We start from the raw sequence: 14,086 nt of genomic DNA on the forward strand, positions 1-14,086 counted from the left end.
CCCAAGAGCCAAGCGAGCTCCTGGAGCCCAATGAGGAGATGCATGAGGAGGATGGAAGTTGCACTGGGACTGGGCAAGACGATGGGCCGAGGTGGGAGCCAGCACAAGCAGGGCAGGGAGGGATGAGTGGGACCCACATCCCTGTCCTCCCACAGCTGCGAGCAGTGCCATGAAAAACAAAAATGCAATTGGAGAACAAGATCTTGTATGGTGAGGGATGAGGCAAAGGTGGGAAGTGAAAACCTTGAGGTAGTGATAGGCAGGTGGAGATGAATCCCAGGAAAGTGAAGTGCCGGCTCTTCAGGGAGTTATCAGTAGGATCCCCTGGGAAACTGCCCTCGGGGACGAGGGAGCACAACAGAGCTGGCAGATCTTTCAGGATGCTTTTCATAGAAAGCAAGAACTCTCAATCCCCAGGTGTATGAAATCAGGCAAGGAAGGCAAGAGAGTGGCATGGCTGAGTTGGGACCTGCTGGTCAGGCTGAAGGGCAAGAGAAGATGCACAGGCAGCAGCAGCAGGGACAGATATCCTGGGAAGAGTACTAGGACACTGTCAGGTTGTTCAGGGACAGGGTGAGGAAAGCAAGGTGCAGATGGAGCTGAATGTGGCAAGAGACATGAAGAGTAACAAGGGCTTCCACAGGTGTGTCAGCATGAAAAGGAAGGGTCAAAGCAGGTGTGACACAATTGGCAGACTGGTAACTATGGATGAGAAAGTTAAGGAAACCTCTCTTTCCATCTCCCATGAGTGGTGGAACCACAGGACAGGGATTGGAGAAGCAAAGTCCCTCCCACTGTAAGAGAAAATCAAGTTTGTGACCATCTGAGGAACCTGAATATACCTAAGACTATGGAACCTTATGAGATACATCCGAGAGCCCAGAGGGAATTGGTTGAAGAAGTTGCCAAGTCACTCTCCACAGTATCTGAAAAGTCCTGGCAGTCAGGTGAAGTCTTGGATGACTGGGAAAACTAAACCATTGAACCACGGCCCTGTCAGCCTCCCCTCAGTGCCTGGGAACACCATGGACCAGACCCTCCTGAAACTCTGCTGGGGCTTATGGAGGACAGGGAGGTGACTCAGGACAGCCAGCACAGCTTCACCAAGGACAAGTCCTGCCTGGCCAGCCCAGTGGCCTTCTAGGATGGAGTGAGTGCATCCATGGACAAGAGAAGGGCTCCAGGTGTCATTTGTCTGGACTTCTGTAAAGCCTTTCACACAGTCCCCCACACCACCTTTCTAAACTGAAGAGAGATGGATTTGAAAGATGGAGTGTTCAGCAGATGAGGAACTGGTTGGACAGTCACATCCAGAGGGCAGTGTCAACAGCTCACTGTCCAGGAGAACATCAGTGGTGAGCGCTGTCGCTCAGGGGTCTGTCCTCGGACCACCAATGTGGAGTATCTTCACCAATGATGTAGACACTGGGATCGAGTCCCCTCAGCAGGTTTGCAGATGACGCTGAACTGAATGGTGAGGTTAACGTGCCTGAGGGACAGAGTGACATCTACAGGGACAGGGACAAGCTCGAGAAGTGGGCCCAGGGGAACCTCATAAGGTTCAACAAGGTCAAATGCCATGTGCCACACCTGGGATGGGGAAATCCCTGGGATCCACAGGCTGGGAATGAAGGGATTTGGAGCAGCCTTGCTGACAAGGACTTGAGGAAGAAATATTTGATGAGGGTGGTGAAACGCTGGCTCAGGTTGCCCAGAGAGGTGGTGGCTGTCCCCTCCCTGGAAACATTCAAGGTCAGGTCAGACAGGCTCTAAGCAACCGGGTCTAGTAGATGTCCCTGATTTTTGCAGGGGAGTTGGACTAGATGGCCTTCAAAGGTCCCTTCCCACCCAAATACTCTATAAAGATCAAAAGGGAGGAGGGCAAATGGTTGGCTCAAGGGAATTTCTAAATTTTGGGGTCAAGCAGCAGAGCGATGACCTTTTCAGACACAGGGAAGGGCCAGTTCCACATATGAGGGACCCAGGCTCTTTAACATCTCCCCGGCAGAGACTTTTGGAGGACATGGGATGACCACCAAAGCTGTCAGCAACTGGAACTGAAGAAGAACAACAAGGCATCTGGAATTTGTGATTAACACTGTTCTGAAACACCCAGCTGGGTATTCAGGGATAAAACAGTCGATTTGTTTCATGCCTGATCTTCATGCCCTATTGCACATTCCTCAAATGCAGTAAGTATTGCTATCCCATCCAGTACAAGGAGTTTTATTATGAGTCCCATATTCATAACATTAAGCATAAGGAGCACAGTGCAGGCCAGGTGAAATGTGCTTTCAACTGATGGTTCTGGGTCAGAAGGAAGGTCTGTGCCACATCCCAGCCCTGGGCCTGACCTGTCTTTGTAAGAGCAGCAGCCAGAACACCCAAAAGAAGGGATCTGCCAGACCCACTCCTGCAGCATGTGGGGGGAATGCTCAAAAACTGGGATATGCCAACACCACAGCAGTGGTTGGAGCTTGTAGTATTTGATGAGCCTGTGAATAGAAAAGAGAGCTGCTGGGGAAGCAGGGAGTGTGGTGGCTGCAGGCCAGCCCAGAGCCCAAGGATGGAGGACTACCACAGCTCTTGTCTCCAGAGTAAATCCTGAGCATCTTCTGGATCTCCCTCCTGGAGCCAGAGCTGAGGTGGGATGCTGCATGCCATGGGGCACCAGGGACCACTCTCATCCAGAGCAACTCACTCCAGGCAACACCAGCATTTATTCCGTGAAAAAATGAACTTACAGGATGGTTTTTTAATTACTAATTTTTTTTTCAGAGTTTGTCCTTTCATCTGTTAAATAAAACACAATGCAACTACTGAGCTGTTCTCTCTGGGATCGCAGAGCAGAGCTAAACTGCACCCCAAGATCTGTAAGAGCTGAAAACACGATTCTAAACTAACACTCTGTATCTCCACTTTGATTTTAAGTGATCGCTCTGCTTTTCTGATAAATTAACTTAAACCAATTCTGCTGCTGTGTCTGGCACGTGGGTGGAAAAAAACTGACTTGGGAGGAAACCTGAGCCCAGTCCTGCCCTCTGTGTGACACCACATCTACGCCTGTGGCTGTATCAGCAACGTGATCTGTCCACTGCTAGAAAGGCTCCTCTTCCTCACCGCCTGCTATTGCATAAGGTGTCCAAGCCTCACATCCCTCTGCTCCCAATCGCTCCCAGGGCTCTTGCATATCAAGGTTTTTCATTAGAAATCAGCAGCAAAACGCACAGGCTCTCAGTTGCACACGGAAAATAGATCTTTGTTGGGTTTCTTATTCTCGTGGAGGGCGAAGGTGTGGTGAGGAGGGTTACAAATAAGGCCTTTTGAGAATACATTTAGCATTCAATACTTAACGCTGTCTTAATAAAGTCCAGTCATGATCCGGCCCTGATCGGTGAGATCACAAATAGCTCCACTGGTTGTATTTGTTTCATGAACTGAATCAAAGAAAAGGTTCTGAGTTGTATTTTAAATTAATGACTCTGCTTTTGAAAGTTCAAACTATATTGGCATCACAAGGTTAGACATGGAGGAAACACCAAAGCTATGATGGGAGAGCGCTTTTGACAGGCTCTGCATCGAAAATGTTTAAGAAACTATTTAAAGGAAAAGTGAATAGCACTCAATGTATGAAATGTATTAGTTCTGTTTTTATACCTATTTCAGAATTTATCCCAGGTTCTTATAAAATATATAAAACTGAGATACAAAGAATTAGCAATGTAACTTTGCATTTCAAATGATCTTCAGCTACAGGTTTTGCTTTAAGAAAACAGACACTTGAAAAGCAGCTGTTCTGTAGTCTCTGGATGCAGACACTTGAGTTCCTGGCAAACTTACCGTCAGTGGTTTTCTGAACTCCTCCACCATTGCAACTCTCTCCTATAATGAAACTCAACATTTCACCATTAAGTTTTTCTGCTCATGGTTTCAAAGAGAGGACGTTACCATTTCCCAGCATCGGTTTCAAAGTTCCTTTTTTTCTTTTTTTTTTCCCCCTTTTTGTTTCCTTTTTTTTTTTTTTTTCTTTTTTTTTTTTTTCTTCCCTTTATGAGTTTTAAACCACAGGGTGAATCCATGAAATGAGGTAAGTAAATTTGGCACACTTCTAGTCATGTCCATAAAACTTTTGGTAAGTTGTATCAGTGAACAATATCGTTTTTCATCGTGAGTTACAGGTGCTTTCAAAGGGGGGTGGTTAGTACTTAACAACTGGAATGTTTCTAGTAAAACCAAAAGGCATAGCTGCAGAAAACACTCACAACCCAATGTTGATAGAGAAGTAAAAATATATACAATACAGTCACTTGTTCATAGTTTGGCACAATTTTTTGTTGTTGTGGGTAATAGTGCATAAACTACTGTACAACAGTATGACTTTTAAAACAGTCTTTCACAGAGAATACCAGATTAGGTTTGCTTTCAAATAATAAAATTCCCACAATTTCAAACTCTCCATTTCAGCACTTACATTTCAACAGACCACAAGGCAGATTTCGAAAAGGAACCGATGGGGGAAAAAAAAGAAAAAACAACCGGAAAAAAAAAATGGTAAGAAAAGAACCAAACATCAACCGTCTTTCTAGAAAAGGGAGTCTTTTCTTCAAATACAGGAAAACCCAAAAATGCTGTTTCTGCTTTAAGAAGAATGGAGTCTGATTCCCTGCAGGAAAAAATCAAACATTTGATGCCATCTTAGTTAGCTCGTCTGGAGTCACCACGACGGAGCGAACGCGCTAAAGGCGGGCGGGTAGAGAAGATGCAGCTTTAGATGATGCAGGTTAGGAGACACAACAGCAGAGGGGGCCAGAAAGCACTCAAAAATTGCCACGTGAAGCTCAATTAGGAACGAGTTCTCATTTGCAAAGTAAAGAGCCTTTAAGTTTTGAGATCTTGGCTTTTGGATGCAGAACCTCTTTTTTTTTTTTTTGTGGTTTATTTTTTACAAAATGTTCCAAAAAAAAAAAAAAGTCTTTCCTTGTCAAAATCATTAAAAAGAGCGTGTAATCTTTTTTTTTCTTTTTTCAGTTTTTGTTTTTGTTTTTCCCCCAATAAATAAGTAATTAAAAACTGAAGAAGCCAAACAGCAGAAAAGAGTAGCCTTGTTAGTTTTTTTTAACCCCAGCCAAGCCAGAAAATTGGTCATTCTTTTAGGTAGCTTGCAAGTCATAAGTATTTTCATGCATTTAAAAATAATTAAAAAAACCAAACAAACAAAAAAAGAAACCAACCCCAAAACCAAAACCAACCAAAACTGTAAAAGGGGAATGTCTTTTTTTTTTTTTTTCTCATGCAAACTTTTGCTTTCAGGAAGGAAAAACTGAGGAACAGCGGGCCTAGCAGGTGGGAGGGAGGTTAGGGGCATTCCAGCCAGTTTGGTGCAGCATTACCTCAGTTTCTCAAAAGCAGCTGTCACGGGTGGGTCCTTGTGGGGCTGTTCGCGGTCCGTCCGCTTGATTTTACAGTTCTCATCCCTCAGTGATTTCGAACTGGATTTATGACGGTAGAGTTTTTTATGGGTAGGTCCATTATTGCCTAAAGTGCTCAGGTTACTATAGTTTTTATCAAAAAAGGGAGCGTGAATGTCCGTGGTGAACCCGGTGGAGCAGTTGGGGCGACCGGGGTCGCAGGTCACAGCTTTGCTGTTTTTGCTTGAGCCCTTGTTGTTTGACTTGTGGTTCTTCGCCGCCCCAGGCGAGCCACCGTTCGCCTTCTTCTTTGACTCTTGGGATGTCCCTGCCAAAATTTTAAGAGTTTTCAGTTTCAGGCTGTTGGACTCCGGTGACCGGAATATGTCTGGAACGCTGTTGTGGCCGACGGGCCCCCACAAGGGCTCAATGGAGGCCATCATAAACCTCTGGACATCGGCCATTCCTGACGCAATGTTGGACAGGATGTTGGAAGGTTCCTCGAACTCCCTCTGGTCGTCGTCCAGGAGGCTGGTGGAGTTGCCCAGGCTGGCTTCCGACCAGCCCGTGCCCCCGTCTTTTCCCAGTGCCCACTCTCCAGAGAGCCCGTTGTGCTTGCCCAGCTTCACCCCTGCCGGGCCACAGTGCTGAGTGCCCTCGGCCACGCCCTTGGTGGCCGTGGCCACGGTGCCCAGCTGAGTGACCACCCTGCCGCCAACAACTGGAGCCTTCTCGCCATTGACTCCTGCTGCATTTTTCCCTTTCCTGGTGGATTTGGGTGCCTGCCTAGAGTTTTTCCCTTGCGGCTTATCGGTTCCTTTGTTGGTTTTGGGTGATTTTTTCCGGGTGGCTTTCTGGGAAGAGCTTTGGTTTGTACCCACATTCTTGCTGGATGAACTTTTCCTCTTCGATTTTGACACTTTGCTATTGGTGCTAATTTGACCAGATGGCTCATTAAATGTTGACAAGCATGGACTCTTTTCGAGAAGGCTGACAGAATCTTCATCATTGAACATATGGAACTGGAACTGGTGATTATTTAAAGCAAACCCGTTATCTGCCTGATCCTCGGTCTGCAGGACCCCACAGTTCCACTTGACCTTCTCAGAACTGTTGAGGGAGGCCTGGGGGCTCTCCTGAAAGCCCTTCAGGGTGCCCAGAGGCTTGGCATCGGAGCCAGCTATCTGTGGGGACAGGTTGGGAGTGTCTGGAGGGGACATCTCCGAAAGTGACGACTGGCGGAACCTATCAGGCGTGAAGTTGGAAATGTCTAAAAGGTCCGTGGACTCCTTCAAAGGGGTGATTTCATCTATGCTCTGCTGGATCACTAGCTTGGGACTGCAGTGGGCCAAGAAATCATCATTAATATCATCCTCGCCATCCTTTTCACAAGACTTTAAACTTAAAGAACTGTAATTGCTAGAACTAACTGACAATGAACCCACTGAATCAAAACTAATGAGCCTGCCATCATCTGTACTGAGTGTACCTCGTTGGAAATGAAAGCGCCCCTCTCCATTATTGAAATGACATGACTGATAAGAATCATCAGACTGCACTTGTTGGCTATCCGGCATGTAATTTTTTTGGTATAGCAATTTGCCGCTATTCAGATTGACTTGAGTGTATCCAGAGGCGGGGAGGCCGTCTGTGCCCGGGGCAAACTCGCTCGGCATTCCGGCCGCCTCCGGCATGTCCCCGGGGAAGTCCTGGCGCTCGCTGCCCTTGCTGGCCGGCCACATGCTGCCGAAGCCGCCCTGCTCCATCTCCAAGTGGCCGGGTGACTGCTGCAGCTCCGACTCGGAGGGTGGAGAGAGCACGCAGCTCTGTGCCGGCTGCAGGGACGGGAAGGGCTTTTCCGGTGGGACGATGCTGGGGAGCGGGTGCTGCTGCTGCTGCTGCTGCTCGGAGGGGTGCTGGGCAAAGTACGGGATACTGGTGTTGCTCGACAGATCTGAAGCATCTAACAACGTCTGCAGATACCCTCCAGGGATCAGGGGTACATTGGTGGTGATATTAGCAGATGGCAGAGGCTTGTCTGAAGAGGAGGTGGATGGTAGGAAAGGAGAATTTTTAGCAACCTTATCCTCGTGGCACTCTGGGAGATGGGAGCTGTCTGAAGCACAGGGACTGTTTTCGTCCTTCAGATGCGCTGCGGAGTCCTGGTTTTCCAGTGCTGGGGAGTCCTCTGCTGTACTGGTGGCAGCTTTAATCTTCTTGCACTTCAACCTGGCTTCACTTTTGAATTTGATTCTGCGGAGCACTTTCCGCTCTGTCCCCTTGTGCTCCCGCTCCTGCGGTTTGCACTTCACGGTGATGCCCGCGATGTCGTGGACGTGTAATCCGTTGGCACAGCTGGGGGTGGCAATGGCTAATGCTGGCAGCCCTTTCAGGCCCACGTCCTCCTTACTGCTGCAAGGCTGCTTGTGATCAGAGGAGCAAGAGCCCAGCTTGTTCACTGATTGCTCGATGGCTTTAATTCTTTGAATCCGGTGCCTGTTTGCTAGCTTGCATTTTCGCTTCCGTGGGTGAGGGAGGAATGAAGCATCTGAGCCGTTAAGATAGAAATTCTGCTTGTGGTAGAGAGACGATCTGAGCAAATCCAGCCGGCTCTGCTGCCTCTCCTGCCAGAAGCCCTTCAGTGGGGCCAGCTTCTTGTATTTGCTGAGCAGCTCCTCGTTCAGAGTAACAGTTGTCTCGTTGGCATCCACTTTGCTGAGCTTCACCAGCATATGCTTCTCCCCTTTAAACCTGTTAATGATGATGTACTTGATGATCACGGGGGGCTCCTTGCGAGAGACTTTTCGCCGTTTCTTGGGGCACCACTCGTCGTCGTCCTCCTCCTTGGGCCCGTCCGGGAGCCACTCCTTCTTGTCCAGGATCTTCTCGTTCTCGATGGAGTCCACATCGTACAGGTAGTCGTCGCTGTATCGCACTTTCCTCTTTGCCCGCAGCCCGTAGTTCTGCTGGATGAAGGAGCCGGAGTGGTCCCGGGCCAGGTACCGGCTGCAGTCCTTGATGTCCCGCAGCACGTCGTAGGAGGACTCCGTGCAAGTGCTGTCATCGCTGAACTCCCCGGAGTCCTCTGTGGAATTCACCGAGTCCAAGAAGTGGCTCCTCTTGGAGCCCACGTACTGCACCATCTCTGTGCTGTTGCAAGATTTATTTAAGGCAGCTTTCTCCTCCTCCTCACCGTCCTCTTCCTCGCCGTCCTCCTCCTCCTCCCCCCAGATGATGCCTTCCTCGGATTTGAATTGAGAAGGGTCGGTGGCACCGCTGGGCCCCCTTTTCAGGGTGCTCCTGCTGTCCCTTTTGGTGCAGTTGCTGAACACGCTGGGGAAGAAGTTGAATTGGGCGTCCTCTTGTAGGGTGGTGGTCTTCTCCCGCACATTGTCCTGGAAAGATTCGTATCTAATCTTTAGGGAACAGACATCACTTCCCAAGGTGGAATCGTCATCATCGAACATGTAATTGTCCACGTCTTCCTCAGAAAACAGATTTACAGAAAGCTCATTTTTGGAGCAGAGGTCAAGCAGCTCAATTTTACTTTCACTAATGAAAGATTCAAAATAGCCCCATTCCTGGTTGGGATTTGTTAGTAAAGGTTCCTCACCATTGCATTTGTCTAATAGTAATCCCTCGTAATAATTTTTCTGAGTGGGGTCCTCTGAATCACTGTCAGATTTCTCTGCATCTCTTTTGTCCGCTGCCCTCGATTTATGCATAGGGAAGCTTAAAAGCTGGTCTGAAAGCAGTTGATCCCCATATCTCATGGTTTCTCCTGTGCTCATGCAGTGAATCCCTATATCAGAGACCGAACAGGTGTCATAATCCCTATTTATATCCCCCACTTTCAAGCTTATTCCCGGCTCCGCATCAATGCCGTCCTTGGATTCAATAAAGCAGCCCAGACAGGTCCGGCTCGGCTGCATCAGGCAGTCTCCCGTCAGCGCCGACATCCCCCCGGGCTCCATCATGGTGAAAGGAGCCTTCTCGCAGTCGCCCGGCAGCGACCAGGAGCTCATGCCCTTGGTCACGCAGGACGTGAGGGAGATGGCGTGGGCGGAGGAGTCGTCCGAGGCGTGCTCGGGGACATCGGTGAGGCGCAGTGGCGACGGGGGGCTCAGCAGGCAGGGCTTCTTGGCCGTTGGGGCACGGTGGCACGCGGGGCCCTCCTTGGGAGCCGCGCTCAGCGCCGGGAATGGCGCCGCTGCCTCGGCGGCGCTGCAGGGCCTCTCATCACCATCCAGGGCGTGCGACTCTGCGGGGATGGAGGAAAAGGGGAGAAAGAGAGAGGGGTTACCACCCTTGGAGGTAGAAAAAGAGAGAAGGTTACAAAGGTTACCACCCTTAAAGGTCTCAGGCTCGCCACCCTGCTCCCCTTCTCCCAGTGACTTTTTCCAAGCGCTCCTTTGGGAAGCCCTTCCCAGCAATCCTTCCCTCCCGGATCCAGTTAACGTGGTGATGTGCGTGGAAGGCAGAGGTAAACAGGCTGCTCCCTGCAGCCAGCTGGAATAGGTACAAGAGCACGTTCAAAACACGCAACACATCCGCTCTTCCCTCCTCATATCCATACGGTTACCTGGAAACTGCCTCTCAAACCTCACAATGTTATTAAAAAAAAAAAACAAGCCTAATAAAAATGTTCTCGTTAACATTGAAAAAATTAACAGGAAAGTGAGATTCTTAAAGAAACAAAGCACCCCCCCTGCGGGGTCTGAGCTTGCACACACCTGAGCTGTTTCACTGCTCGGGAGTCAGGGAGTGATGGCTGATTTTAAAAACCCAGCAGTCTTTTTGTCACTGTCCATGCCAAGGGAAGGCAGAAGATAACACAGAGTTTAAAGTAATTATTGTTAGAATTATTGTGGGGGTTTGCCATTCTTCCCTAATCACTAAAAATGCCTTTTTAGTAATGTAAGGATTTTTTAACCTAAGGATTTTTTTAGTTTTACCTCGTTGCGCTTCTTTTATGGCAGAATAAAGTTATGAATATACTTTTATCTGACTCCTGGCTCAACGGACGGTATGACCCTTGAAATTTAAATACGATGTCTTTTCATCCATGAACACACTCTGATATCTCTGTTTTTAAAAAAAAAAATATTCCAATGAGTGCATTCATCCCAGCCAGAGAGCTCTGCCGACTCGGAGCCTGGTGCTTTTGTCACAGCTCAGCTCTTTCCTTTTTGGTGGCTCCGCTGAAGGCAGAGGGGCGAGAGCCAAAGCTTTCCAAGGAGGGACAAGTGCTTTAAAACACAACTGGAGCACCAGGATGTGGCATTAAATGGGGCATGCAAAGGGATTTATTTGGCTGCTGTGACCTTCCACAAGTGCTCTTATTCCAAACTGAGAGGAAAGTAAATCTCCTGCATCCTTGGCAGCCTGGGGAGGGGAGGTTGGTGCTGGTGCAGGTACCACCAGCACAGTGGAAAACCCCAGGTGGGGAGGATGGAAAGGAACAGGATGCCATGGAAGGAGTGGGGTGCCTGCCTGTGCCAAGCAGGAGGTCAAAACCCCCTTAATTTCAGTCCTGTAAGTTTTGTGCTACAGGGGCCTTAGGGATGGAGCCATCAGTGAAGTTTGAACAAAGCACAAACTGCAGCTAGAGCCTCGCAGCACTCCCAGGACTTTAAACCTTTTCCCAAAGACTCCTTAACTCCAACCAGAAGTGCAATGCAATGCCTGTCATCATCTTCAACATGAACGACTTGGGAAAGGCCAGACTGGCTTGCTTGAAAATGGTTAAAAAAAGGAAATAAATAAAAAAGCTGATTTTTGAGTCCCTCCCACCAGTCTTCAGATCAGAAATGCAGAGGTGGTATCTTTTTCCTTAAGCACCAAAACAAATTAACCAGTGCAGTTCCACTTCAGAAGTAAAATAAAATAAAAACCAGCTTGGAGCTAACAGGAAGCATGGAAAATTTGAGGATAAAAGAAGAATGTCTGTGAATGCTGTAAGACTCAAAGAAGGGGGAGGCAGAAAGCTGAAATTCAATCTCAAAAGCTGCGTTCAATAGGCAAAGCTGCTATTATATAAAATAAACCCTCTCTGGGCATTTCTTTAGGTTTATACTTGTGTGAGTGAACTGAACTCTTGTGAAATACAAATGCCAAAACCTGATTTTCTGGGACTCCATATCAGCCTAAAATCAGGCCCGTGTTCAAGTGATGCTCCAAGGGAATACAGTTCACACAGAAAATGCTGGAGAAGCAAAACCACTTTTCCCAGTTTCCCTCAGCATCCACCCAACAGCACATGGGCAAGGGGAGGTGGCAGCTCCAGAGCTCTGTGCTGGTTCCTGGCCTTGGATTCAGCAGCAACTCCTACACAGCAGTGCTCAAACTGAAAGTTTAAACTGACAGAGGGGAGGCTGGGATGGGATGTGGGGAAGGAATTCTTAGTTCTGAGGGCGGGCAGGCCCTGGCACAGGGTGCCCAGAGCAGCTGTGGCTGCCCCTGGATCCCTGGCAGTGCCCAAGGTTGGATGGAGCTTGGAGCAACCTGGAATAGTGGAAAGTATCCTTGCCCATGGCAGAGGGTGGCACTGGATGGGCTTTAAGGTCTGTTCTAACCGAAAGCAGTGTTATGTCTAATTAAAGTACTTTTTAAGCCCTGTTTAATTGAATTCCATGGAATTGGTGTGAGGTTCTAACCTTACTGATCAGGGCAGCACTGACTTTGTTGTCCACTGGATCAGACAAAGGAACCATGGCTACAAAATCCCTTTGCAGCTCCAGAAGCTGCAGCTTCACCCTGTACAGTCAGGAAGGGGATGGGCTGACAGGGACAGCTCCCAAATTACATCCCAGGGGCAAGTGTGAGCATGTGCCTCACCTGCCACCAGCACGAGCTGTGGGCCCTCATGGGCACCCCCGTGGCTGGAGCTGCTCCGAAGTTTTGGCAAAGAACATTTATCTCTACCACCTTGTTTAGAGCTGACAGAAAGATCTGAACATGTCAGAGGACCAAGTTCTTGACATCTAACAGGATCAAATTTATATATAAATAAAATATATCTATCTATCTATCTATCTATCTATCTATCTATCTCAAGATTTATGGGCCAATACAAAATGTAAAAAGCCATGAAATTAAACATAAAACACATTGAAGGATGAAAGCATCAGGCTCTGCCTCCCCTCTGCATTTACTGTGGCCGGAGATTACAGTCCAAATGACCTCAGAAAATGCTTGGAGGTTTATTTATTGCAATCAGGGTTTCAGACAGCTGAGCACTGGTACTCCTAATTAGTTATTCTGAGAGCAAATATAGAATCAATGAAATAGATACAAAGTTGGGTGTTCTGGGAGGCTGCTGAAAGGGGCAGATCCTTCCCCACCCCTGTTGGTGGCTCCCAGGAACACTACCTGTCTGTGCAGAAAAGGGATTACAGGATAGGGAATCCCACGTGCTGGGTGATGGGACACAGGCAAGAACGAGCTCAGAAATCCAACCTTCCCTTCCCACTAATCCTGGTTCCTTTCTCCCACCTGATCTCTAATTTTCCCCCAGTTTGTAGGGACTAAGTAGCCTTCAGCTAAATCTTGCTAATATTGGCTAATGGGATTGTAATGCCACGAGAGGGAAAGATTCCCAACAGAAAGAGGGGCTACGAAGTCCTGGATGACTTTTTTCCCCCAAGAAACCAAACTAAAATCTTTAATTCCAACTGCCCGTGCACATAAACATTTCCAGCCATACCCATGCACAGGTAAAAGCAGTTCTTGTTGAGGCCTAAAAAGGTGTAGATTTATGGCTGGAATGATTCCTGTGCAGAAAACACCCGTTTACTCCCCTGCTCCACATTGCAGAGATACCCACAAGCTGCTAATATTAAATGCACAAAAGGAATTAGGAAAATAAGTTGGCTTCCAAGCTGTCGCTGCTCCCTCATGTACCATAATTAAGTTCCTTACCATTTTCTTTCACCCCATTAATCAGGATAGTTTCTTGGTCTTCTGAGGCACAATCCTGCTCTTGTTGGTCATCCATCAATTTAACCTCTTTCTGTTCACTCCATGCCCCACTGCATCTGGCCAACCTGCACATTTCCAGAAACACAACCACAGTCAGTGCAATCCCCAGGATCAGCTCAAGGAACCGTGAATAAAAAATAACAACAATAAAACACCCCCACACAGCCTCACACGCTGCCTGCATCCTCCTTAAGAGGACAAATCCAATTTATATAGGCTCTCAGCTTGTCACTTTTCCAGTCCAAAAGCCAAGTCCCCTGTATTTTCAGCAAGGTGAAAATGTTGTGTATCAGCATTTCCTTCCCCAAAGTCCTGCTCTGGGAGGTGGAGAGGTGCTCTCAGCACCTCTGCAGGACCCTCCACGTCACCTAAAATTGCTGTGCCAAGGCACATTAGTCATGTCCAGCCAGGAAAGGCCACCCGTCTCCAGATGGATCAGTGGAGAGATGAAGGAGAGGATTCATCCCAGTTCATCAACAGCAACTCTGTGATGGAGCTGGAAAAAACCACAGATGTGGAGTGACAGCTGCTCTCCCACACCATCAACCACTGCCCTTCCAAGCACTGGCAGGTATGAAAAACTTCCCCAAAAAGCAGTTTGTTGTGGAAAAGAATATCCAGTCTCACTGCTCACCACAGGAGCCCCATCCTTGGAAGCCTCATCCCCCAGACCCCTAAGACTGCCCCCCACTGCCCCC

At 48.2% G+C, this 14,086-nt stretch overlaps 1 protein-coding gene across 1 annotated transcript; it reads right to left on the minus strand.

Annotated features, from left to right (window-relative positions):
• Positions 1 to 4,460: 4,460 nt before the first annotated feature.
• On the minus strand, positions 4,461 to 13,404 carry NEXMIF (neurite extension and migration factor). Its single transcript, XM_041484769.1, has 4 exons — positions 13,329 to 13,404; positions 5,391 to 9,669; positions 4,536 to 4,663; positions 4,461 to 4,504 (listed from the first exon to the last, which is right to left on the minus strand). Exons 1-4 carry the CDS (start codon positions 13,402 to 13,404, stop codon positions 4,461 to 4,463), a joined length of 4,527 nt encoding a protein of 1,508 aa, XP_041340703.1.
• Between the last annotated feature and the right edge of the window lie 682 nt (positions 13,405 to 14,086).

Source organism: Pyrgilauda ruficollis, unplaced genomic scaffold (genome assembly GCF_017590135.1).
Source record: "Pyrgilauda ruficollis isolate IOZ18807 unplaced genomic scaffold, ASM1759013v1 scaffold67, whole genome shotgun sequence".
NCBI classification, from domain to species: domain Eukaryota; kingdom Metazoa; phylum Chordata; class Aves; order Passeriformes; family Passeridae; genus Pyrgilauda; species Pyrgilauda ruficollis.

Bases quoted from the DNA above. Each gene is read 5' to 3' on its own strand.
- NEXMIF (XM_041484769.1), bottom strand. From the start codon at position 13,404: ATGGATGACCAACAAGAGCAGGATTGTGCCTCAGAAGACCAAGAAACT. The intron at 9,670-13,328 runs GTAAGGAACTTA...CCATCCCCGCAG, and splicing joins TAATGGGGTGAAAGAAAATG to AGTCGCACGCCCTGGATGGT. The intron at 4,505-4,535 runs TTGTTTTTTCTT...CCCCATCGGTTC, and splicing joins TTACCATTTTTTTTTTCCGG to CTTTTCGAAATCTGCCTTGT.